Consider the following 27467-nt stretch of genomic DNA (forward strand, 5'->3'; position numbering starts at 1 on the left):
GTTTGTGAATGCAAGGTGGAACACTGAGAGGATTGCTGGTAAGCCCCAGGCAATAACCATGTTGGATAATATCCAAAACCCATTGGTCTGTTATTGATTGCCAAATGGGAAGAAACTGTTGTAATCTTCCCCCGACAGATGATGAATGGTCGGAGAGAAGTGGTAGCAAGTCACTGCTTGTTAGAGGACTGGGAGGTACGAGTTGGTGTACCTCTACCTCTCCTTTTAAAATTGTTCCCTCTATATCCACCCTTGTAGAATCCTCTAGAGGGGTGTGATAGTGTCTGTGTCTTATGAAAATGCGGCCGCATCGGAGGTGTTCGTGTTAGTTTTGGAGCCTCCTCTGTAAAAGGAGCGACAAAAGGAACCTCTGGAAGAAGGAGATGAAGTGCTTCCATAGACTTTGCTACTTAGTAAAAATTTTTCTCCTTTTTTCAAGGGACTGATCTATTTGTGGCCCAAAGAGGTATTCTTTATCAAAAGGTGCATTAAGAATAATTTGTTGCACCTCTGGTTTGAGACCAGAAATACATTCTGAGCCATGCAGGTCTCATAAGTAGAATGCTGGTGTTGATTCCTCTGGCTGCAGTATCTGTTGCATCTAATGCACACCTGATCGAGGAATTAGAAATAAGTTTCCCTTCCTGCACTATGTCCTTCCCCCTCTTTTGTGTTCTTCTCAGAGATATTTTAATAATTCTTCGATTTCATCCTAGTGAGATCTATCGTATCTGGACAACAGACCTTGTGTATTAGCTCTACACCAATGGTTGGCTGGTTGAGCAGCTACTCTTCTTCCTGATGCATCTATGAGCTTGGAGCTTTATCTGGAGGAGGTGCCTCCCCAGATGTTTGAATTTGCCCTCTTACGGGCATCAGAGACCACTAAGGAATCCAAAGGCAACTGACCCGGAATAAAAACTGGTTCAGATGGGTGTGGCGTGGGGTTATATTTTTTGCCTACACCAGGTTTTAATATATGTGTTCTAACTGGGTCATTAAAAACATCAGTATTCCTCAACATGCCTTTAAGCATAGGCCAGATTTATGTTTTATGTGCATTTCCTAATGTTTCAAATAGGAAATCTTCTACTGCTTTGTGTAAAGGCACTCTGTGGAAATTAGAAGCCCTAGCAATTAATTCCGAATATCCAGTATTATCATCAGACGGGGAAGGTTTTGCTGGATACAGATCAGGGTCTGTGTCTTGAGGTGGATCTATGTTATAGTCATCAAATGGATCGGGTGGTGGCGGATTATAATTTCTGCCATCCTCTACAAAGATTTGTGTTAGGGGAATCTGATGGTGTAATGTGTAGAGGATCTGTATCTGGTAAAATGGGTATTGGTGGAGGGGTGGAGGGCTTGTAGAGGGATTCTGTATTTAGTGTCTGCCTTCCTCTTTCAAGGGATTACTGGTTTAGCTTACGGTTTCGGGCCAAGCCAGAAGGGGGAGCGTTTGAATCAGAGTCTTGTGCAGACCATGGCCTGTTGGCAGTGGTGGCCCAATAGCCTTTTGTTGGAGGGGGTTTGGTGGGCAAAGGGGCTTTGGGATTCAAGGTACCCTGTTCAGCCGGAACGTCATTGAACTCTAGTTCAATCTCGGAATTGGAGTCCTGGAGGGAGAAGGCCTCTTTTTCCGCTGGCATTTCTTCCTGTTCGATATCTTCACCGAAGATATCAAGGGTGTCCTTGATACTTTCTCATTGCCTGTCTCTCCGTCAAGCCCGACGGTCCAGCAGAGTCTTTTTGGACCGGAACTACAGGCACACGTCTCAGTCTTCCTCTTCATGTTCTGGGGAAAGACAGAGGTTACAGACCTTATGTCGGTACACGGATATTTGGAACGGCAACGAGGAGAGAATTGAAACGGCGACCGTTCCATTCGTGTAAGACTGGATGCTCTACATGTCCATCCCAATGGCAGAAAGAAAAACAATCTAACAATGGAGTTGATGCCCATGTGCACTATCACTGAAAGGAGAAGTCACCTTAACTCTTCACTGGAAAAGACTTCTTCGAAGAAAAACAACCCGCAAACATCCGGACCAAACACTAGTTGGCAGGAGTATCTAAACTATGTGTATCTATAGCACACATGCCTTAAACACAAGTATATGTTGCATGTTCTGGGCACTCGTGGGCAAAGGCTGGGGCTTTATATCCTGCTCATTATGGTCTGCTCATAGTTTTTCACTACTCTCCTACTCTGCCTCCACATCTCAGGCACTCAACCCAACTAGTCTTACAAAGGCCAAACACAGGTGCACATTTGTGTTTGCTGTACAACGGATACAGAGCAGTTCTCAACTCAACACTCAAGAAAGGCTTCATACAGGGTATGGAAGGCGTTAGATCAATAGTGATAGAGAGCTGTGGTGCACTGGCGTCCTGTGTGTCCCATGGATTTATGCATTTCAGTGCTGTTCAGAGGAATAGTCCCTAGCTCTGTCTGTGCTGGTTTGTAAGAACAAAATATGCAGTAGGAGGTTGTCAGGGAGTAAGTGACTGTGTACATTGGGATTAATTTTGTAAGGGTATTTGATTGTGCTTCACCATCTCACCCTGGAGAACATGAACCTCTTGCTTGCAACTGGACTGGTGATGATTTGTGCAGGGGTTTGGTGCCCTTGTACAAGGAAATCATGCGCCAATCCTTTATCACAGGGCTCTTTTTTGTGCCAATGAGCATAACCCTCCTAGTTGAACACATGTTCCACCTCATCAAATGAACATTCAAAGATACCCGATACAAGATACACGACTGCTGCCTTTTTACCCCCAACACTCGGAACACACAACACAATGTAGTCGGCATTGCCTGTGCACTCATGTCAACACTTATATTTACATCTGTAAGACCCTATGTGTGCTGCCTAAAGCACACAGCACCACATTGTAGCAAGCACAATGGAAAAATGTTAAGATGTTAAGAAACCGCATTCCCACCATTTATGCTTGTGTGTATTACCACAAATGCATGTTCATGTGATCCTAGAACAAGTAAAAAGGCTGACACGACCCCTGTCACCTCTTTCTGCTTTCAAAGACTCACACAAAAAACAGACCTACTGGATTCACTATCTCTGGTTCCTCTTGCAATTACTGTATCCAAACTCTTTACTGTCCTTGTGATCGCTGCATCTCTCTCCATCCAACTCTTCCGGTCTATCAATCGAGCCTTGTTATCCACTTTTGCACCCTTCCCTTCCTACTCTGCCCCTTGTGATCCCTGTGCCTCTCTGCACCCTTCTCTTCCTGCTCCCTGTCCCTTATGTTCCCAGTACCTCTCTGCACACACGCTTCCTGCTCTCAGGCCCTTAATATCCAAATGCCCCTCTGCACCCTTCTCTTCCAGCTCTCTGTCCCTCATGATCCCTGTGCCTCTCTGCACCCTTATCTTCCTGCTCTCTGCCCTTTATGATCCCAGTGCCCCTCTACACCCTTCTCTTCCTGCTCTCTCTGTCCCTTATGATCCCAATGCCCCTCTGCACCCTTCTCTTCCTGCTCCCTGTCCCTTATGATCCCAGTGCCCCTCTGCACCCTTCACTTCCTGCTCGCTCACTGTCCCTTATGATCCTGGTGCCTCTCTGCACCCTTCTCTTCCTGCTCTCTGTCCCTTATAGTCCCAGTACCTCTCTGCACCCTTCTCTTCGTACTCTCTCAGTCCCTTGTGATTCTGCACCCTTCTCTTCCTGCTCTTGGTTCTTTATGATCCCAGTGCCTCTCTGCACCCTTCTCTTCCTGCTTTCGGTCTCTTATGATCCTGGTGCCTCTCTGCACCCTACTGTTCTGCTCTCTGTCCCTTATGATCCCAGTGCCTCTCTGCACCCTTCTCTTCCTGCTCTCGGTCTCTTATGATCCTGGTGCCTCTCTGCACCCTACTCTTCCTGCTCTCTGTCCCTTATGATCCCAGTGCCCCTCTGCACCCTTCACTTCCTGCTCGCTCACTGTCCCTTATGATCCTGGTGCCTCTCTGCACCCTACTCTTCCTGCTCTCTGTCCCTTATGATAGTCTGAATAGTCTAAAGCTAGCTTGCAAACAGGCAGAGAGAAGATGGAGAAGGGGTTAGAATGAGACAGATCGGCTGCTTTGGAGGCACAAAATCTTGGAGTACAAGACCTTGATTCGAAAATCCAAGGCCGACTACTTCTGCTCCACTATATGCAATGCTGCGAATAGCTCAAGGAGTATTTGTAACATACTGAATAGTCTTATTAGGACTGTGCTAAGAACTCGGTACCCCCTTCACAGGAACTCTGTGACAACTTGGCCAACTTTTTCAGAGAAAAAATTGAGCTAATCATCAAGGAGCTTGAGGATTCCTCGGAGTCCAGTAATGCCCTTGCTTCTGGAGGCCGGGTTTCGGAGGTTGTGGATAAAGGCCCTATCTTGCAGCTCACCGACAAACTATTGGAATTTCTGCCGTTAACAGAGGAGGATTTCAGCAGGCTGGCATGTGGGATCTCCTCGGGCTCACCTTTAGACCCAGTTCCACATAAGATCTGGAAAGAGTATGAAGAGGAACTTTTCCCTACTCTTCGCCTAATTTGTAATCAGTCACTGGCCAGCGGCATAGTCCCCTCTCACTGGAAACAGGCCCTGGTATCCTCGTTACTGAAAAAGCCTTCCCTGGACCCCGAGTGTTCAAAAAACTACAGGCCGATTTCCCTGCTACCTTTCCCTGCAAAAATTGTTGAGCGCATGGTTAGCACTTCCCTTTCCAAACATCTGGAGCAGCATCAGCTGTTGGAGGAAGTACAATTTGGATTTCGGCCGGCCCATGGGACTGAGACGGCCTTGGTGACCGCTGTGGACGAGCTTCAAAAGCGTGCAGAAAGGGGTCAGGCAGTAGCACTGATCCTGCTAGACCTGTCTGCCGCCTTTGACACGGTGAACCACGAAATCCTTCTGAGAAGACTGCGTGAGGTTGGAGTGAGTGGATGCACCCTGCGATGGTTTCGATCCTTTCTGCAGGATAGACAGCAGGCTGTGTCCCTTCCCTCTTTTCAATCCGCTTTCTCCTCTGTGCCGTATGGAGTTCCCTATTCTGTTCAATCTTTACCTAAAACCCTTGATGACGGTCATCAAATCTCATAAGATTGATATTATTAACTATGCTGACGATACTCCGCTTCTTCTCTCTTTTGAGGGTGTGGACTCGACGCCGCTGGAGGTGTTCCACGAGTGCTTGCGGGATACGGCCGGCTGGCTACAGAATAATTCCCTACAATTTAATGCTGGCAAGACCGAGGTGCTCTTCTGTGCAGGGAACAGGATTCCTCATCAATTCCCAGGTAATTTCTGGCCTCCTGAAACATTGATCAAGGTGCGCCCAGTTAAAATTGTCCGCAATCTGGGTATTATGCTGGATAATAAGCTTTCCATGGAAACTCAGGTTGCGAAAACAACCACCTGTTGCTTTGCAATTATCAGGTCCCTTTGGAAGATCTTACCTTTATTGCCCTCCCATGCGCGGGCTTTAGTGGCTAGATGTACTATCTTAAGTAGGCTCGATTATTGCAATGCCCTCTTACTTGAATCCCCTGGCTTCCTGTTGGATGGACTCCAAAGAATCCAATCAGCTGCAACCAAGTTAGTTTTAGGGCTGCCACGAAGATCAGCAGCAGCTATGGCGGAACTACACTGGCTTCCCCTGAGGCAAAGAGTTCAATTCAAGGCCCTCTGCCTCGTTTTTAAGGCTCTCCATGGGCTAGGACCCCGAGCTTTGAAATCTAAATTTGTTTGGTACACTACCACTAGACTGCTTAGCTCCTCATCGGCTAGACTGGTGAGAGTACCTAGGTTTAAAAAAGCTAGGTCTGGTGGAAGATCTTTTGGCGGGCTGCGGCCAAACTGTAGAACAGCCTCCCTTGGGAGTTTAGGCAAATCAGGGAGCTTCTCCCTTTCAGAAGAAGCGTGAAAACCTGGCTGTTTCCTAAGGCCTAGTTTCAGTTGCCCGCCAGACACCCCCTCCTTGCCCTCATGTTCGCCATCGGCGCCAGGATGCCTGCAAGGTGACAGTGCGCTTTATAAGCCGAATAAATAAATAAATTATGATCCCAGTGCTTCTCTGCACCCTTCTCTCCCTGCTCTCTGTCCCTTATGATCCTGGTGCCTCTCTGCACCCGTCTCTTCCTGCTCTCTTTGTCCCTCATGTTCCTGGTACCTCTCTGCACCCTTCTCTTCCTGCTCTCTCTGACCCTATGATCCTGGTACCTCTCTGCACCCGTCTCTTCCTGCTCTCTTTGTCCCTCATATTCCTGGTGCCTCTCTGCCTCTGCACCCTTCTCTTCCTGCTCTCCCTGACCCTATGATCCTGGTACCTCTCTGCACCCTTCTCTTCCTGCTCTCCCTGACCCTATGATCCTGGTACCTCTATGCACCCGTCTCTTCCTGCTCTCTTTGTCCCTCATGTTCCTGGTGCCTCTCTGCCTCTGCACCCTTCTCTTCCTGCTCTCCCTGACCCTATGATCCTGGTACCTCTCTGCACCCTTCTCTTCCTGCTCTCACTGACCCTATGATCCTGGTACCTCTCTGCACCCTTCTCTTCCTGCTCTCACTGACCCTATGATCCTGGTACCTCTCTGCACCCTTCTCTTCCTGCTCTCCCTGACCCTATGATCCTGGTACCTCTCAGCACCCTTCTCTTCCTGCTCTCCCTGTCCCTATGATCCTGGTACCTCTCTGCACCCTTCTCTTCCTGCTCTCCCTGACCCTATGATCCTGGTACCTCTCTGCACTCTTCTCTTCCTGCTCTCCCTGACCCTATGATCCTGGTACCTCTCTGCACCCTTCTCTTCCTGCTCTCCCTGACCCTATGATCCTGGTACCTCTCTGCACCCTTCTCTTCCTGCTCTCTGTCCCTTATGATTTCAATGCATCTCTCCACCCTGACCTTACTCTCTGGATGAACTCAGTGTATATCTTCACTCTGCACTCTGTCCTCATAATCTCAGGGTCTCTCAACCCTGCTCTTTGTGATTCTAGAGCCTCTCTCCGTCTTGCTTTTTTGGCCAGCGAGCTCCATGGATTTCTTACTTTAAAATAAGTATGTTAGTTTTCTAATTTAGATGTGGTATTAAAAATATTAAAAGAAACTAATATAAAAATGTGTGGTTTCCTATGAACAATCCAGAAAGACAGCTAAATGCTTATCTTGGTGAAGGTATTTACTTTGTAATGTAAATACAATCTCCTCACCATACAAATGCTTCAATTGTGAGCAAGCGAAAGGTTTGATTCAGGAAAGGGCACTCCGATAACAAATAGGACTGCAAAATAATTACAAACGTGTTTGCCATTTGTAGAGTACAAACAGAGCAAAATAATCAGCTTCAAGGTGCATGAAGTCCCAATAGAAATACCAACTGAGCCCTGAATGCAAATATATCCTAAACAGCGAGATAAAAACCCAAGTGTAAAAGCACCAAGGACACACGAGTCAGAAGCAACAAAAAGAAAGACAATATTAACCCCTTGCGTGCTGATGACAGAACGGTTCCGTCATCAGCATCGGTTGAGCTGTGCTGATGACGGAACCATTCCGTCATGACTCCGCCCGCGCAAGGCGGAGTCAGCACAGGCGGAAAATACGCCCCGCACGCAAGGGGTTAATGCACGCAGGGCTAGTGCCCAGATCACAAGGGGAAATAAAGCCTAACTAGTAAGAACAACAGCAAGGGAAGAACATTGGGGCCCAATGGCAACACGCTCCGTAACTTGCCTCCCAGTTCAGCCTCCCACAAGCCCAGGTCCAGTCTATCGAGGTTCCATAGAGATGACCAGTGTGAACCACAGCCTTCCCTGCTGACTAAATTACATTCGGCTGGAGAGGAGGCCATGGACTGGTCTCTAGTGGCTTTGCAGACAAGAAAAATAAACGTATCTTTTTTTGCCAGTTTGGTGTTAACCAGCCCAGTTTTCTGAAATGTTGTCCTATTTCTGCAGCCCAAAGATAAGTCTGCCATGCTTTTGGACTGCTGCCAGCCCCTGAATCTACTTTTGGGCACAATTTAAATACATTTCTGATCTGCACTGTAGTTTAGAAGAGACCACAAGGTAAAACCAAGTTTTTATCATGATCCAAGGTATCTTTAACCATGAGGGCACATGAAAGTGTACAGTGTAGGCTACTACGTGTATGCAAGACTCAAATGATAGATGGCTACAGTAAATGGTCAGGTTCCCATTACTGTATCTGGCGTCTGAAGCAAACCTTTGCGCCAAACCAGGGAGAGAATATCATGTCCTTGAGGTAACAACAAACAAGAAAGCCTGTGTCTTACCACCATTAACCTATTACTAGATACTAACTGGCACATAATCTGTACAACTTAACTCAAGAAGAACTTTATGAAGTAAGGAAGAGAATTTTTTTTCCTGAGAAATGGGTGGCTTTTTCTCATTTAGCTTGCAGCACGGTTGTGATGCATGAAACAGTAACAGGGGCAAATGCATAATAAAAACATTGGAACAGATAACAAAAAGGTGGCAAAGGGTATTCCTGCTAACTTTAAGTAAAGGTAGGTGTATACATATGTATGTAAAGAAGTATATGCAAGTACATTTGTCCCCAAATGTATTACCAAAATAACCCCCCCCCCGTCCCCATCACAGAACATGGATTTCAGGATAAGATCTTCTAGGGAGAGGGACACTTAATATTCTGATAAAACTTGTCTTACTGCCACTGATTAGTCCTACCTGGTGCTGTTCCTCTATGCTCATGATTTATTTACAGACACAGTGATCCAATATTACTTTCGGAAGGGATACCAGGGGACAGGGGAGAGGGGACATATCTTCACATCCCGCCCACTGTCCTCTGAGAGAGCCTTACTACTCCTTTTGGTGATAGTGGGCATGGGCATCAACTCTATTGTTAGATTGTTTTCACGCAAGAGGTGAGAATATAGTAAGTAAGTGCAGTATAGAGATGTCCATGAGTATGAACATATAATAAACAACTGCAACGACTATAGGTGCCTGGGGAGGCGGATGGGCGTATGTGAATCACCAGCTCTACATGCCATGAACAGATGCTTACTCGGTAAGTAACATAATCCGTTCGAGTCATGTGTGCTGTAGATCAACATGCTTTTCATAGACTACAAAGCAGTATACTCCCAAAGCGGAGGCTAACCTGTAGATGTTGGACTTGTTTGAAACAGTGTTTTAAGTACTGCTTGGCCTATATTCGCTTGTTGGCATACTAACACATCTACATAATAGTGTTTGGTAAATGTGTGTGGTGTAGATCATGGAGCTGCCTTACCTATGTCAGCTAGAGGAATATTACCCAAAAAAGACATAGTAGCCCCTATTTTGCGAGTGGATAAAGTTATTTTAGCTTTTGCATAGCATGTTTGAATGCATTTAACAATCCATCATGAAATGCCAGATTTAGATATGGGATGGCCTTTGTGAGGTGGAGCAAATGATTTGTTTTGCGAAAATCTTTGGTCTATTCTATATAATACAATAATGCTCTTTTAACATTAAACGTGGGAAGAGCTTGTTCTACAACTGAATCAGTTTGAGGAAAAAACACAGGTAACAACTGATAATATGAGAAGCAGAAACTACTTAGAGAATGAATTTGGGATTTGTGCTTAGAACTACTCTGTCTTTATGGAGTTGAAAGAAGAGTTCCTCTAAGTTTAATGTCTGTAGCTCACCAACTCTTTGGGATGTTGATGTCTTATTTCTCCATGGTTCTGAGTAAGGAGTTAAGAGGTGAGATGTAGCTTTTTATGTGTAACTACTGACAGCTCTAACAGGGTGGTGTACCATGGCTGATGAACCCATGTGGGAGCTACTAGAATCAGTGTGAGGATGTTTGCCTGGGCCTCTGAATCCGAATGAGCGGAAGAGGCGGAAGAGCATAGGCAAATATCCCTGACCAGTTCATCCCTAGGGCATTGCCTTTGGAGGGCGGGTGTGGGAACCTGGAGGCGAAGTTTGGGCATTTTGCGCTGTCGACTGTGGAGAGCAGGTCTATTTGTGGGAAACCCCTCTGTTGGAAGTATGGAAGGAGAACTTGGGGATGAAGTTTCCACTTGTGAATTTGCTGCCTTTTTCTGCTGAGGAGGTCGGCAATTTGATTTACGCCTGGAAGGTTTTCTACCAGAAGATACATTGGATTGCCTAATTCCAAATGGCTTGAGAGAGGCGTAACAGTTGCAAAGAGTGTGTCCCCTCCCTGTTTTTGTACATAGTGCATCGCAGTCATGTTGTCTGTGCGGACTAAGATAACTTTGCCTATGAGGTAAGTTTGAAAAGCTTTGAGAGCTAGAAACACTGCTAGAAGTTCTAGGTAGTTGATGTGGAGAGTTTTGTGTTTGTTGTTCCACAGACCTTGGATTATGTAATCTTGGAGATGGGCCCCCCCACCAGTCAGGAATGTGTCTGCTGTTAGCACAACCTGTGGAACAGGGACGATGAAGAGCAGCCGTTTTGATAACATTTGTGGGTTCCATCACTGCAGAGAGTGATGGGTGCGGCCGTCTACCGACACTGGATCGGTTAATTGACCCTCTGGCTGATTCCAACAACGTACTAAGCACTCTTATAGGGGACGCATGTGAAGTCTTGAATGGGGCACAATTGTGATGCAAGATGCTATCATTCCCAGCAGATGATTGAATTCTCTGGCTGGTAATGTTTGGTTGGGTTGAAACTGTAGTATTAGACTGAATGTTTTGAATTCTCTCTACATTGGGAGAGGCTAGAGCTTTTATGTATGTTGATAGTAGCTCCTAGATAAGACTGCATCTGAAGAATGCAGGTGAGAATTCTGTGCATTGACCGTGAAGCCCAATTGATAAAGTAGACCTATTGTGGTCTGAGCGTGTAGTAGACAGTTTTACTAAGTACTGGCTTGAGGAGCGAGTCATCTAGGTAGGAGAAGACATGAATATGTGGTCTTCTGAGGTGAGCTGTGACAACTGCCAGACATTTGGTATGGAAGTAGTTGCAATAATTTACAATAGGTGTAACAAAGATTCACATGCGAGGGCAACAGAAAGTGGTCAGAACTTAAGATTGGAAAGGAAAGCATGAAGTAAAATCACCAATACTTACAGGAGAGCCAAAGTTATGTCCAACTTCGTGTGCAAACGTGATGTGCGAGACCTTCGGAGGGACGTGGGATCCGTAGTTCTGTACAGTGATGATCCCAGTGTTTAAAGATTTCTTTTTGCCATCAGAATAAAGTTTGCTCTTCTCACAAATCCCACCAGAGCTGCCTGAAATTTGAGCAGATAATGAATATTCAAAGCTGCTTACATTCAAAACGGAGCGAGTACTGCTTTCATGAAGACAAGCTACTGGCTTACAAACTACTGCAGTCTCTAAGATTAGGAAACAAAATCGTAGCAAGCATTGGCAAAGAACAAAGGACTTCTTTTTTTAGTGGAAATGTTTGGTAATATCTGGGCGATTTCATGTTTGTTGCACTGACCTGTATTAAAAATCATCATGATAAAGGACACACTTGGCCGACAACTATATGGGAGTTGGGATTCATTAGGAATGGACTTCTGTGATTTGAATTAATTTGTAAATAGAATCTTTTCTGACAGTGAATAAAACACTAGAATTATTAAAAATTATGAAAGTGGCAATGTTTGATAAATATTGCATTTCAGTTGGGAAATAATTGGGTCCCTCAAAACAGATACCAAACTATATGCCAGATGGTTTCCCGGTAATTTGTGTTGAGAAGCGCAAGGCCATTTCGGCCAGTAGAAATTCATTGCTTTTTTGTATTTGTAATTATGTTTCACCCTACTCTGACATTTTTATGCAAATATGCAACAGTTGTTACAAAACTGCCCTTCTCCTCTCCCCACCACTGTGTGTCCATCTTTAATACCCGTTTATTTGTATCCTGACAATGGCTGCTGGGATCAGTGGATTGTATTGAGACGAAAAGCGAAGAGAGTAGTGTCCTAGGAAAAGAATCTCGATGGTTGTCCTCCATCGTTTCTTGACAAAACAAGAGAAGGTTTTGTTATCCACTAGACCAGCAGCATATACCGCTCTAAGCCTAAATGGTTAAAATGCTAATTTAAAGTCTAGTCCTTCTCCCAGGAAATGGTGGATTTCTGACTGCCATAGGAACAAGCCATATTAAAGAAACAAATATGAATGTGTAGAACTTGGTAATTGTTAAGCCGCAAACTACATGGCGGAATCAAGCACATCATGTGAACCTACTTGAGAAGAAATGCTGTAAACAGCTCAGAAATATCCACCTGATTTAACTAAATCCGTCTATGTTACTCTACATTTCAGACAGAGCAATCACTCCTCCTCAAGTCAAGATTACGATTATACCACTTTTATATTGTACATGTATGGAAATTCAATATAAATATCTACAAACATAAAGCAGCAAACTGCCAGTTTGCAGCTTCCTAGAGTGGCAACACAAGTTATAGTTTCTAATAGCCCATCGATCCAGTTTTGTATCTCCAATAAAACATAAAATCACTGGGTTCCTCGTCAAACTACAAGATCACGAATTGTGTATGGGTAGCTAGAAAAAGTTATTACGTGGGGTACAGCAATTAAGTCAAACAGATCACAGGAACATACACATTATCTTGCTTTTCTACCCAAATGAAGAAGAGCATACAAACTTTTACCTTTAAAGAACCTCTTCTGGTAAAAGAGCATGTTACTTACCTTCAATTATGCCTTACCTGTAGAGACTAAATATAGCCGCAGATTCCTTACCTTTTGAATTTCCCTACGTGTCAGACTGGATCTGGAGGATATTTCATGAGCAGAACCCCTGCTCACCTGTACGTGGCAACAATTGGCTCTGGGTACATCGGAGGCGGTGCTGGAAGTGATGTTGCACTACCTATATAGGCGCCACATAGGAGTCCGGACGTCAGCTACTATTCACAACTTTCTATGCCAGAAGTGCGGAGCCATGAAAAACACGGACAACTGGTGTGTTAAAACTAGGGTCTTGAAAGGGGTAATCCCTGTCCCTAGAAATACGTTCGCAGAACTGGGAGAATAGGTGGGTCGATAAGGAATGTGCAGCTATAGTCTGTCAGATAAGGCATTACTGAAGGTAAGTAACTTGTGCATCTGATGGAGACTTAAAGCTGAAGAAACCTTGCCTTTTGAATAGATACCCAAGCAATACCATCCCCGAAGGAGGGTCTACAAACTAATTTCAAACAAGAAAATCCTGCAGGACTGAACAGGCAAAGAGCCCATCCCTGCGGTACCGACTATCCAGGCAGTAATGCTTAGTGAAATTGTGGAGGGAAGCCCACGTTGCTGCCTGGCAGATATACATGACTGGAACTCTGCGTGCTAACACAGTGTTGGCCACTTTACCTCTGGTAGAACGAGCCCACAAACCTTCAGGAGGCTGCTTCTTGGCCAGTGCATAGTAGATTTTAATGCAGAGCAAGACTGATCTAGAGATAGTCCGTTTCTGAACTGCCCGACCTTTCTTTGCACCAACAGACCCACGAAGAGTTGGTTATCCACCGGAAGCTCTCATGTGAGGTAAAGGTAGAACGACAACGCTCTTTTCGGGTCCAGATGGTGGAGTTGCTCCTCTTATTTAGAGGGATTTTAAGGAGCATAAAAGGTGGTCAATGTTATAGATTGCCTTACATGAAAAGGCATGACCACTTTTAGTAGAAAGGAGGCCCTTGTTCAAAGCACCACTTTGTCAGGATAGGCTAAGAGTTAAGGCGGCTTAGATGATAAGGCCTGCAGCTAACCTACTCTGTGGGCAGATGTAATTGCCACAGGGAATGCTTTTTTCAAGGTGAGAAGCCTTAGGGGACAACTGTGTAGACGTTATATCGAATTAAGGTCCCACTGAGGCATAATCAATGGTGAAGGAGGGAAGAGATGTGCCAGACCCTTGAGGAACCTGTGTACAATAGTGGACTTGAACAAAGGGGTTGATCAGGCAACTGCAAGAAGGCAGAAATGGCAGATAGATATCCCTTGATAGTGCCCAGAGCAGAGTCCTGCTGGGCAAGGGAAAGAACAAAAAGGAGAACTTCAGAAAGAGGGGCAAAAAGGGGATAAATATATTTTTCCACACAACATGGCACAAATTATTTTCAAAAGCAAGCATACCACGGCTTGGTGGAGGGATGCCTGACTGCCAATATACAATGCAGACTTCGGGAGAAAGGTCAAACTCAGTCGACTGTCGACGCTCAATCTCCACGCAAGGCGATGGAGTGTGAGCAGGTTCGACTGGAGAACACCTCCCCCTCTGCTGCTCCAGAAGAGGCAGCCTGATCGGAGGATCAATGGCCATGTTCAGAAGCTCGGGATACCAGACTCTCCTGGCCCAGTCTGGAGCCACAAGGATGAAAGGCATCTACGATGGAGGGCCACCTTGGAAACTCCAGGATGCAAAACTGCTGACATTGCACGTTCCCGGCAGAGGCAAACAGATCTAACGGAGGCTCTCTCCACTTCTGGAAGAGGCCTTGCACCACCACTGGATGGCGATGCCATTCATGATCTGCTAGGGATCTTTGGCCGAGTTCATCCACCCCGGCGTTCAGAGAACCTGCCAGGTTTTGAATCAGGGATATACCTTTCTGTTCCAGCCATGTCTAGAGACTCTTGGCAAAGGGTCCACAACCCCACCCGCTCTGGTTGTTGTCCGTAAACACCTGTATCAGCCGACCCTGATGGAGGGCAGAAAGGATTTCAATGACAGTCAGAATGCACGGAGGTCTAGCAGGTTGATGTTGAGTCTGATTCCGCTAGAGAGTCCTTTGATCTCCACCCCGCCCAGATGGCTGCCCATCCCATGAGTAACTTCTGTCACTACTGCGAGGTCTAGTTGGGCAGGGAAAGGAATCTGGTTCTGACTAATCGTGTTAGCCATCACTGCAGATAGTCTCTGGACCAAGTTGGAGAGATTCCCCTGATGCTGCGCCCAGTGGAACTTCAGGTCTCACCGCAGAGCCTGCATATGCCACCTGGCGTGTGTCTCTATCAAGATGCAGGAGACCATGAGGCCCAGCGGCCTCAAAGTCAGGCTCACTGAAACACAGATTAGAGGCTGAAACATCAGTATCACAGCCTAAATATCATGGGCTCGCCGCTCAGGAGGATAAACCAAAACCTGCACTGTGTCCACAACAGCTCTGATAAAATGGAGAGTCTCTGAGAGGGAGTCAGCTGTGACTTTGGGACGTTGATAGTAAACCCCAGCGAGTACTGAAGATTCGCAGTAGTCTGGAGGTGGGAGTCGAAAGCCTGGGCCGAGCCCGCCATCAGCAGCCAGTTGTCTATGTAGAGGAAGACTATCACCTCCTGACCTCCGCAGATGAGCTGCACCACTGCATAACTTTGGTGGCCACCCGAGGGGCACCGGTAAAGCCAAAGGAAAGCATGGTGACCTGAAAGTTCTTGTGGCTCACCGCAGATATCGCTGGTGGGCATGTAGGACAGGAATGAGAAAATAAGCCCCCTGCAAGTCCAACCTCCAAGTCAAGTTTTCTTGATCGAGGGCAAACAAGACCTGAGCCAGCGGTAGAATTTAGAATCCTTTCTTTTTGGAGAAAGAGATTGAGAGTTCTGAGGTCGAGAAAAGGACAAAGGCCCTTGTCCTTTTTTGGAACAACAAAGTAGGGGGAACAACAACAACATCCTATTTCTGGCACCAGAACCCTCTCTATGGCTCCCTTTGCCAAGAAAGTTGTGACCTTCTCACAGAGAACAGACAGAAGACCCTTCATTAACCGATAGATTATGGTGTAGGGGTAGTCTCAAAATTAAGGATATAGCCCCTTCGGACAATCTGCAAAACCCAGCTCTCCGATGTTATGGACTGCTGGTGGGGCAGGTGAAGACAACAAATCCTGCCACCAACTGGGTGCCCATGATAGTAAAGGAGCAGACTCCGAGGGTTTGGAGACTGATGCCCTAGGAGGGTGGCGGACAGACCAGACCGCTGGCCACCTATCCCATGAGGTCTGTGGGTACCATGTCCTCGGCCACGCAGAGTCTGTGGTGCAGGAACAGTGGCTCTGTGGGATTTGGCACAGCTGGAAGCTCCTGCCATAACCATTAAAGGAGCAAAAGGCCGATTGAGGTGGACGTGGAGCAGCAGAGAGGCCTAAGGTCACAAAAATCCTTAAAGCGCTCAAGTGTTGAATCAGCCTGGTTTCTGAAGAAATGGCCTCCGGGACCTGTGACAGCACTTGTGCACAAAATCCCACAAAATGTGGTAACAACGGAACTGTTTATAGACCACAATGGCAGGCTGGCAGAAGAAAACATCTTCTTCCCAAATGAATGAGTTCAGCTTCTTTGATTCAATATCCGGGGGAGTGGTAAGGAAAGCACCTTGGGAGGTGGACGCTTGGACCACCAAGCTTTCAGGGTCAGGGTGCTGCATGAGGAAGTTTGCTTTCCCAGGTGCAGAGCAACGGCGGCGGACAATCCTCCTACTCACAGGAGCCCCTGTGGTGGGTTTGTACCAGGTACCCAACAGGACATCAGAGAGGCACCATAAAAAGGGAGTAAGGGTTTTGACGTGGAAACTCCTAGTTGCAAAACCTGCGTCAAGAGATTAGTCCTAACTGCCACCATGGGTAGCTGGAGGTCAAGAACCTCAGTCGCCCTCCGCACTACCATTGCGCAAGAGGCTCAGACGTGGGTCCCAGGCACTCCACACCACTGGAGTCAAGCTAGCCGGGCTGATGAGGTGTTACCTCGAAACCGGTCCGGTCCTCGGATGCTTGATTCCGTTCTGGGAAGGACATGGCTTTTGTAGTTCGGACTGGACTGTTCCCATGGGGCACAGGGTCAGAGCTGATTTGCAAATCGCCATTGTCTAACCCAGGGTGGTGTGGAGTGCAAAAAAACGATGGATTTGGGCCCAGATCTTTTGATTGGGGTGAATGTGTGACATTGATGCACACTCTGTCCATCACCGGTTTTGTTTGCATACATACAAAAGACATTCAAGCCACTTCTCACTTGGAAGTATCTGTATGGCCCTACCATCAGCCCTTTCATCCAACACACATACAAGCAATGCAAAAACTTGCACCCACAGACCACCTTCCACAGGCAGGTCATCAGCCTTCACCATATGAATACCCACATATATGTGCCATGTTATTTATATGACTACAATGAGAACAGACTACCATGGAGTGGAATGGCGCCTCTTCAGGTGATATTCATGTAAGAAAAATCATCCTGCTTCAGTACCAGTGCCTGAAAGTTGACCGAACCATTTTGGTGAAAAAAAAAGAACCAACAGCGGACTCCAATAGCCGCACATTTTGACATCAGGGTCCGGATCATATTGGGACACAAAAACAACTCTGCTAAGAAGCACTGCTCACCACTTATCGTTATTTTTACCAATGCCCTGACGAAGTTCAACAATTGAACAAAACGCGTTGGCTGATGCTTTGCATGGATTGTTTAAAATAAAGATAACATATTTTTGCAGCAAAGACACTGATCAAGCTTCCTTATTGACATTTTACTAATCTGGTAGTGCACCGCTCCAGTTTTTCAAAGAACCATTTTGGTGTCTACAAGCACTGGAAACAAGTGCAACTATTGAATGTAATGACATTCAACCCACCAATTATGGATGGCTGGAAACCTGAGTTGGCCTTGAGGTGATTCAAATCCTTCAAGCCTACAGCCAAAAACAGTCTACTCTCCTTCAAAGGTTTCCACCCCCGCCCACTTCGCGAAAACCTCCCATACAGCCAATTCCTTAGGCTAAGGAGAAATTGTAGCAAAACCTCGGATTACAAAAGACAAGCCAACGACCTTTGTGAGAAACTAAAGGTACGCGATTACCCGCAATCAGTGATCAACAAATGCAAAAAGCGGGCACGCAACCAACCCAGGGAGACCTTCCTGGAAACAGCACATAGACAACCACAAGAGGACGTCATCACTTGCGTCACAACCTACAGCCCAGTGACGAACAAGATTAAAAAAATCATCAACAAAAATTGGAGGATCCTAACATCCAACACCTTGACTTGGCAGAAACCCAGGTTCGCAAAGAGAAGGAGTCGCAACCTAAAAGATCTTCTGGTCCATACAAGACCCCCTCCTAAGAAATCCAGAGAAAGAACTGTTCTGTGGGACAATCCACCGATAACAGGACACTTACCCTGCGGTACTTGTTCTGTTTGCAGCCTCACCAAACCAACCAAGGAAATACAACTACTCCCCACTTTGAAGTGGACGATAAGGAGACATACAAATTGTCAAACGAGTCATGTCATCTATAGGATTACATGCCCATGCCAAATGCGATACATTGGCATGACCTGCAGGAAAGCAAAGCAAAGACTTTGCGAGCACCGGAGCAACATCCATTGTAAAAAAAGCACTACCAAAATGTCGACCCACTACCTTGAAGCGGGCCACACTGTCACTGATCTTCAGTGGGTCATTTTGGAAACACTTGACACAGAAACACAGCGAAAATTATTTTTGAAAAAGAACAACGCTGGACACACAGATTGAAAACTGACATTACGGGCCTGAACGATAACATTCCATGGTTGAGCCTCAACAGATGACCCTGACGTCCCATAGAAACCAGTGTCGTATTCTATGAACAATGAGTACTGTCCTGACGACCTCAAAGCTTACAATTCGATCAATAGGGCGCAAGATCTGGCCTCTCCTGAATAGTGACAATAACTGAGATGCACCTCCATGGTCACTATGTGGCATACTAACAAGCCCCAGGCACCATCTACCATTTACTGTTAATACCGCTATAGCCCTAATGACCAAAATTGCTGTCCCATAAGACATTGCCCTACTTTTAACGGCTAATAATTATAATATTAGAATCATCCTAAGTGTCCCTACAATTATAAGAAACAGCAGGTCTGGGAGCACACCGCTGACCTATCAAGCAAGGTTCGCCCCTGGCATTCTGGGTAATGCAGTCTCTGGTAGTTTGCCTCGTAGAAGTGTTATCGAGTGTTTCGCCAAGGTTGGCGCAAATGTGCTGATCTCTAGACACCGGTGTTTCAGGTTCATAAACCTCAGCTCAGGTAACGCCCTACGCGCCCGGAGAGGTACCATACCTGATAACACTTTGGCAGCCTGCACAGCAACCCCTGAAACTCATCCTACACTCTGCTGATGAAGGACAATAATCCAGAAACACCGGTGTCCAGAGTTGGCCTGCAACTGTGCATCACACTTAGGAACTTTTGATAAGCGCACCCGCTTTGAGAAAACTACATCTACTGTGATGCTCCTGGGGTACACACGCTGGAATGGTGGAGTAGCGTGCGACCTATGAACTTTGTCCCTACAATTATTACTCTGCCCGTTTATTCAGCAGAAATTTAGCCGCTAATACTACAAAACATTTGGTATTTAACAAATAATCATAGGAGTTGCTCTCCTTTTCCAATTCCCAAATCCACAGGCAGCTGTTAAAGTAACTCTACCCTTTCTCACGATACACATATCTAGAACAGGAACCTAACCCTGGCAGCGATAGCACAAGCTACGCGACAGGAGTCGCGCCACAGGTATTGAATGCTATGATACCGATCGCGAGGACAACGACCTAACTAAGTTCCAGCATTACATTAAAAATTCCCTTATCTCTCGACAGTTAGGCATCTCCTCTTAGCCCCTGACCCGAAGAAGTGCGCTTCCGCATTTCACAAGGTATGTGGACATAACATACAATGGTGGTATCCAGTACCGCCCGCTTTTAATATACGCAACGAATGTGACTGAATAACCGCACCCCACTAAACATTTCCAGCGGGACCAATTATACAAAGTGCGCCCCAGCCCCCGCATTTAATTTGTTACATGCATTGCGGTCAAACCAAGGGCACGTTTTTCCGAACATAACACGCTTTTTTAAGAAACCTCGAGTCACGCCACAAGCGCCTCACTCGGCATACTTAAATGAGACACTAAAGTTGCTGGTTACCGCACGCAAACCGATCAACACCTGATACATTACAAATGCACTTATGCGCTCACAACTAAACTACCAAGACACATTAATCAGACGCATTAACAACCAAAAGCATCCCACTTCACAAACACCTGCATAGAGCCATTTATATAAACCTACGACCTATTGATAGGTGTCTCATCAGTATAGTTCACAGTAATACATTTCACGAGGCTGTCAAATACTTGAACTAATCGCTATTCGCCAGCATGCTATCACCACCACCAGGCATGAGAATGAAAGAGTTGACACCACCTAGGAGTGTGAACCTGTGTTAAAGTATTGCTTTTTTAAAGTTTTTAAAAAGTTGTTAAAAAAATCTACCATGATTTTGACTTGTGTACTATCTGTACATATGTGTGCGTCTCCCTTTTTCCCCTCCTCCCTATTTGTCTGAATGTAATCTTCCACAGGTACAATGCGACCTTAGACTGCCTGAAAACAGATCATATTTACACTTATTTTCACTTTTTCTTTTCTTTTTGCAGTGGTCCTGAAGAAGGCCCACCGACCTATATAGGCAACGAGGCCGAAACATGTCGACAGTTTTTTAACGCATACCATACAGTGCGCTCGAATTCCTAATCATTCCAAAGCGGCACACCAGCCAACTGTCCCCCATTTTTGGGCTACCCGAATCCAGACCCAATAAAGTCATGTATTTGGCTGTCCGGGTATTTTAACTCACTTCCCTAGCACCTCTTTCTCACCATCCACGATCACTACTGTTTTAACCAAGGGTAAATCCTCCAGGTGGAGGGTGCATAAATACTAACCCAGGGATTATGCGCACACATGTATAAAAGAGCGGGGAGACAACATATACCGCTACGAGAACTCATAATACACGTGCATGAGGGTCTTTTACATTGTGAGACACCACGTACCTACCTGCATATCCTGGTTATGCAGGACAAGTGATCCTTCCCCCATGATTTTTTTGTGATTCAAATCCTGCCACCTGTTGGTTATAGATGTCATGTACAGGGAGAATTTAACTCACAGAGCTATTTGTTTGACATAAGGAATGGTAAGCAAGCAAAGCTAGATGGAATATCAGACTGCATCTGGTAACAATACTGAAGAACCTCTTATCAAGCACAAGCTATGGAGACCCAAAAAAGCACAAAAGGAATTGACAACTTTCTGTACTAACAAATCCTTAGTGATACTACCCTGTCATTACAATTATAATACAAATCTATGAAAAGGGATTCTTGTTTTTCTACTTCTGGCATGGGAATGTATGCAAAATGTGTGTTAATAGCATAACAGACTCTTCCTACCGCTACCAATTGTATCCATGTCAGTCCATGTCTCCTTTCTGTTCTACACTGCTTGACTTTTCAGACAATCTCATGAAGCACTTCGCCCCCATAGGCTCGCTGCAGCATCCCATATAAGCATGATCCAAGAGACCCTGGCACTTATTTTTCCTCAAAAGACTTTGATCCAGAATAAGAGAAAAACACAACAGTGGGAAAGAAGGAGGAAGAGAACAAGAGAACGCATGTGAAAATTAAGAACCTACAAGAATGAGAGAACGAGGCAGGGAGTGTCTGGTGGTGGATTAAAGAGACATGAGGAGTAACAAAGAATACACAGCCTAGGTATTCAGCACTCCAACACCAGCCATGAGCTTCTGAGCAAATGTTGAGCACTGACACTTATTCTTTTACAAATTAAGCACTGTGTGACCTTCAATAAATATAACAGTTTCGAACACAACTCCCATCTGATAACACAGATGCACTACAATAATCAAACACCTTAATAATATACTATAATGTAAGCTATCCATTCCTTCTAATCACAGACACTGCCAAAGAAAGCAAAATGATGCATCACTGAAGCAACTGCATCAATAATAATTAAAGACTAACTCTCGGAGGCATCATGGTCACGGTGCTCAAGCCTGGCAAGTCCCTTGACAATTGCGATATTGTTGTTCACCATTGTTGACAATAAAATACTGGCTAAACTTCTTGATGACCGCCTACTGCCACTCCTTTCATATAGTGTGCATTCTGATCAGTTGGAGTTTGAACCTGGCTGGCCTACCGTGCCTAACGCATGTGCGCTGTTCACAGTACTTCACACCCCGATGCCTGACCTACCTACTGTGCCTGGTTTCCTAGATGCCACAAATGCTTTCGATTCCCTTGAGTGAAACTATCTATTCTTCCTCCTACAGCGTATCGGAATCAGCCCAAACATCCTGAAATGGATTGCACTCCTATATGCTTTTCCAATTCCGGGTGAATGGTGTGGTTGTGCCTGCCTTCTCGATCGACAGAGGCACTTGCTAGGGCTGCCCACTATCGCCGGTACTATTCGCTATTGCCATGGAGCACTTGGCTGGCCGACTAAGGCAACACCATTAAGAGTCTGGACTGAACATCAACCCCGGGGGCTCATCATCTCAATGTATGCCGATGATGTCACGATATACGTCCGAGACCCTGTTCAGAACTTAGCCGCTGTCCTGCGGGAGTTCATTCGTTTTACTGGCCTAACCAGCATTATGATCAATTGGGCAAGTCTGATCTTCCTCTGGACTCCTACCACTTCTGGCTTCACCTATAGCGTGAGCAGACTCCTCAGTCGGATACCTGGGTATCTGGGACAGCAGAGATACTACAGAACTCTGGGGAGATAATTACAGCAAGACCATCCCATGGCTGGAGGACAGGATTCCACATTGGTCTCAGTTGCCTGTCTCGAACGCAGGGATGGAGGGCCATAGCCAAGATAGTGATACTGCCTAAACTCCTCTATCTCGTTGTGAGTATCCCAATTCCACAGACGAGAACCTTCCTTAATCTTCTAAGATCACTTCTTAGAACTCTTGTGTGGGGTAAGAGACAGCCCAGGTTGACACAGTAGGTGCTGAGGATACCATTTGAGCACCAAGACATCTGTCCCCTGGGCCTTGGGTTATATGACCAGTGCGCACAGGTAAAGTATGCACACTCGTGGATACACCCAGTCTTAAAAGGTCCTCACAAAGTTGTAGAAACCAATAGCATAACTCCTTGTCCCCTGAAAACCGTTTTGTACATGCCCATGATCCGCTTGAGAGCTGGTTTGTCCTCCGTGGCTTGTACTACTGGGGCGTGGGATGGACTATACCACAGCCTTCCTGCCCCTCCTTTATCCGACAGGGATAGCCCAGGCCAAATACCCAGCACTAGCTCCCTTAATGGATGTCTACGCCTGCGAACAGCTGAACCATTTGCAACTGTGGGTGATGAGGGACCTCCATCCTGATGGTTACTTTGCCCAGCTAACTGACATACAAACACACTCTATGCACACTCCTAGGTGTTTCCTTACGCCACAAGTTGCACAGCACCTGGAGACAGACTACCCACCTTCTCACAGGCACCCTGCAACCTTAAGATATTCAAATTGTTTCTTAAATCACCCTTCCCTAGATGCCTGATCACACGTCTATACACCACTATGCAAACCATGTCCCCATTGATTGGGCCTGGCACAAGGAAGGAGTGGCTGCGTGAGCTCGGTGAGGATATTACAGAACAAGTGTGGCAATACTGCTACTCGCACAAACGTCTATTCTCACCCAACTTCAGGCTTTGTCTTATGATTATCCACTTTAACTCCCTGCACCAACTCTACTGCACCTCTCTCCAGCTACATCACATGGGCCTTCACGAGGATACTAAATGCGCGGCCCACAGGCAGGAGGGGTCAGATTCTTGCACCTGGCCGGACGGTGCCCACATATAGCAGAGTTATGGTATCGCGTGCACCTGGTGACTGCAAGCATCATGACGCATGCCCTACACAAACTACCAAAAGTGGCCCTGCTCGGCTGTGTGATGGATATTCCTCCTGTTTTCCTCGAACTTACTGCTAGTACTAGTGTGGAAGAGGATCGCAATGCAGGCCCAAGGACAAATGGGCTACATGTGCATTGTATTTGGCGGCCAGACTGAAGGGAGTGGCGACTACTTACAGCATGCCGCAGTGATGACGTCCCACACAGACGTATTTCTTTGCTCCAGTTGAGCTCTGCTACGTATCATCGCTCTAAGACCCTCTGCTTGTGCCTTGCCTTATTGAAGGTCACATGACCCACGCACCCCACATAATACCAGACTGAGTCTGGAATGATGCCCCTGAACGGTATAAACAACATAAGAAGTGTAGGACTAATCTCTTGTTTATGCTATTTTTATGTGTTTGAGAAGCCAATTACAAAAAAAGACTAACTGTCCTCTAGAAAACTTATGTAACTAATTGGTATACTAACTAAAAGTTACCTAATAAATCATTAACTGCAGCACTTACAACTATCTGTAGACAATAACTGTGGCTACTCTCAGGACTAAAGTTTGTTGTTGTTGTGTACAGCTGCCAGTACTGCCGCTGAAACTGACACTACCCCAGAAAGGCCCATCAGAAAAGAGTGGGGGGGTGTAGGGTGTGGCTCCCATACAGTTCTCAATTTTAGCTCGTTTGCCAACAGGCATCCAGGCAAGACCAGACAGGACACGGCCGCACTTCTGCCTGGCCTCTGGCAGAAAGCAGAACGTTATGCGCACAACGGGATCTGTCAGCAGATTCTTTGAAAAACTCGTCAGTCCCCAAGTCTAGTTACTCTCCATCATTATTTCTGGAGGATCAACAATTAGTAAAAAAAACAAAAAAAACCCTCAACGTGTGGAAACGCATCTGGTCTCATTTTTACAGCATTTATCTGGAAAATTCCAGCTCATGACCACATTTAAAGTAGGTTTGCTATAAAGGAGTGATGGAGGGAGGTGGGAAAACAAAATTTTGTATACCCCTCGTGAAATCATTTCCTCATAACAGTAACCTTTATTGTGCGGTGTGGAAAATATTAACCAACGTAGTATAGAATGCACACACACACACGTGGGAATACTAATCTGCTTGCATGAAGAAATATAACTAATTAATGTTGTTGTCGTGATGTAAAATAATGCAAAGCTTCGAAATAAACAAAAACTGCATAAATGTGCTTTTTGTGCATGTATTTGTGGCAGAACCCGAAGGATGAGTATAAATTGCATCTATGTGGTTTGTTTGCTAGGTAATACCTAACAGGGAAACCTTAGGATGGGGCGGGGGAGGTAAACAGAAGGGTTACACTTCAAGAATTAACATTTATTTGTGTTTATTTCTATGATAGTTCCCATTCTGGCTTGTGAGGCCTACTTAAAAATGGAGGCTTTCGACTACTGCGATAATGAAAGAAAACTGCACATGCGCAGCGTAGGCCAAGATAGAATGTGAGCTGCTTGTGCAGGAACGAAATGAGTTCAAGGACAATGTGCCCTGGAAGTCCTGATGACTGCAAAAGAATGAACGTTTGAATTACTGAACGTAAGAAAAGTTCATGGAGTTGCCAGTTGAGGATGTGCCTAGGCCAAAGACTTTCTTAAACAAAGGACTCTTTAAAATCCGGCTCAAACATCGGAAATTGAATGTTAAAGTGATGAGGTGATGCTCATCACCCCAAATTTGTCCAATCAGAATCTGAGTTCATATTGACAGTTACTTTTTAGATAGATAAAGTTAGTGAAATAGTGGAGAAAAAAAAAACAGATTTTACTTAAAATTATGCTTCTCTTCGATTCCCTTCTGCGATGCTGTCGGAATGCTGATTTCCTGAGATGTAAGATTTTCTTGAATAAATGTTTGTTTCTTTGAATGAGAACTGAGCCTTAGATTAGGGTATTAGTTAGGGAAGTTAGGAGAAAATGAATCTTGGGAACTATCTGTCTTTTGCTAAATACTTGCGTTCTGAAACCTAAATATTAATGTCTATTTCTGAATTCCTGAAAAAAAAATGAACAGTTTGAGATAAAACTTTCTTCTTTAAAGTTACTCTGAATAAAGAAATTAATAAAGTGAATAGGATGTCAGACATGCTAAAGTTTGCTTTAATAAAAATTAGATAAATGGAGAACTAAGCTGGTCTTGTATTTTCCTACGCCTAATTGTTTACTAGCAGATTCGGCGACCATAATGGTGGTGTGTCTGAATAAAATGTCTGGTTAGTGAACCATGGTAAAACTCATTTAAACTGCAGGTGTAAATAGTATAAATATTTAGTTTTGATTTAGACACTCCGTCATGATACAGCAGCTCGCCTTTGAATTTCACCGATTCATGAAGTAGGATGTAAGTGTTTTGTGAGAAACTCGCAGTGTTATGGGCCCCACTGATGAGTAGATGTATGATTTGGTACTTCAGGGAAAGGCAACATGGTTTTAGGAAATATTTCTGGAGTAGCGCTGCATCAGGAGCTTTAACAGAACTGTCAGATATCAATTTGAAAACTGAGCAATAAAATTCTACAACAGAGTTAAAACTCACTCAACATCAAACGAGGCAAGTAATATTACGCTTTTTTTGTGAAACCTCTTTCGAGACTACACTCAAGGTTATGCGCCGTCGATTCGCCGGCAATGAATCCACGCAGACAAAGATGGGCAATTGCAACAAAGTGCCTGCGCGAATGCTGCTGTTATTCAGGGTTATCAGAGACAGAAGTCTCACAGAGCCGTAAAGACAACAATGCTTCTTTGTGCAGTCGAAATGAATGTAGCGCAGTGCACTGCCGGCGCCACAGTCTGCCAGTTCCCAGGCCTGTGAAGCTCCAAGAAAGACATCAAATAACCAATTTATTTATTTTCATACACCTAGCGCACACCGCAGAATGAACTACATTTTGGCACAGAATCAGGGGACCTGCCTTAGAATAAAATGCAGAGGATTAAACCAGTAATTTAAATGGGAAAAAATAAGTGCAGGTACTCATTAAAGTAAGCTAGAGGTGTCGTGAGTGGGCGTGAGTGGGCGTGATAAGGGGCGGGGGGGGGCCTAATGGCAAGGATGATACTCTACTTATATAATAGTTGCAGCACATACCAAAACCCATGAGAAATGCAGGTTGACATTACACAAAACAAAAAACAAGTGCAATAATATGTTAACATTTCCTTTTTTTGCAATATTTGCACCTTCTTAATGCCATACAGTTACTTGCTGATGTTTGGCACACTACTATATATTTTTGAGCACGTGAGTAGGAAAAAACTGAAAATACCCCCACTTCGAACCAAAGCTCTTATGGCACCAAGCAAATGAAGCAACTCATCATGACCCTCCCCAGAAGAGATCTCTTTCACCAATCTATACATTTATCCTTTTTTCATATCATTTACCAGCTAATGTCCACCATTTAACCTTTACATTCTCTTGGCTATTCAGTCTTTCATCCATCATTCAGTGTTTCACCATTCCGACTTTCCACCCTTCCATATCCAAACCTATCCATCCATTTTTCACTCATCCATCTCATTAACCACCCTTTCACTCGTCCATCAATCCTTTCGCTCATCTATCCATCTACCCTTTAACTCCTTGATTCCATCCACCCTTTCATTCAATCCCTCCTTTCCTCATCCA

The 27467-nt window shown here is 45.3% G+C and overlaps 1 protein-coding gene across 1 annotated transcript in view; it reads right to left on the reverse strand.

The window, feature by feature from the left end:
- ADAM10 (ADAM metallopeptidase domain 10) overlaps positions 1-27467 on the reverse strand; it is a 542337-nt gene that overhangs the window by 112390 nt on the left and 402480 nt on the right. The window contains exon 9 of the mRNA XM_086959374.1: positions 11087-11250. Coding sequence (XP_086815500.1) covers positions 11087-11250 — 164 coding nt within the window. The remainder of the gene's footprint in view (positions 1-11086; positions 11251-27467) is intronic.

Source organism: Lissotriton vulgaris, chromosome 2_2, assembly GCF_964263255.1.
Source record: "Lissotriton vulgaris chromosome 2_2, aLisVul1.2, whole genome shotgun sequence".
NCBI lineage: Eukaryota > Metazoa > Chordata > Amphibia > Caudata > Salamandridae > Lissotriton > Lissotriton vulgaris.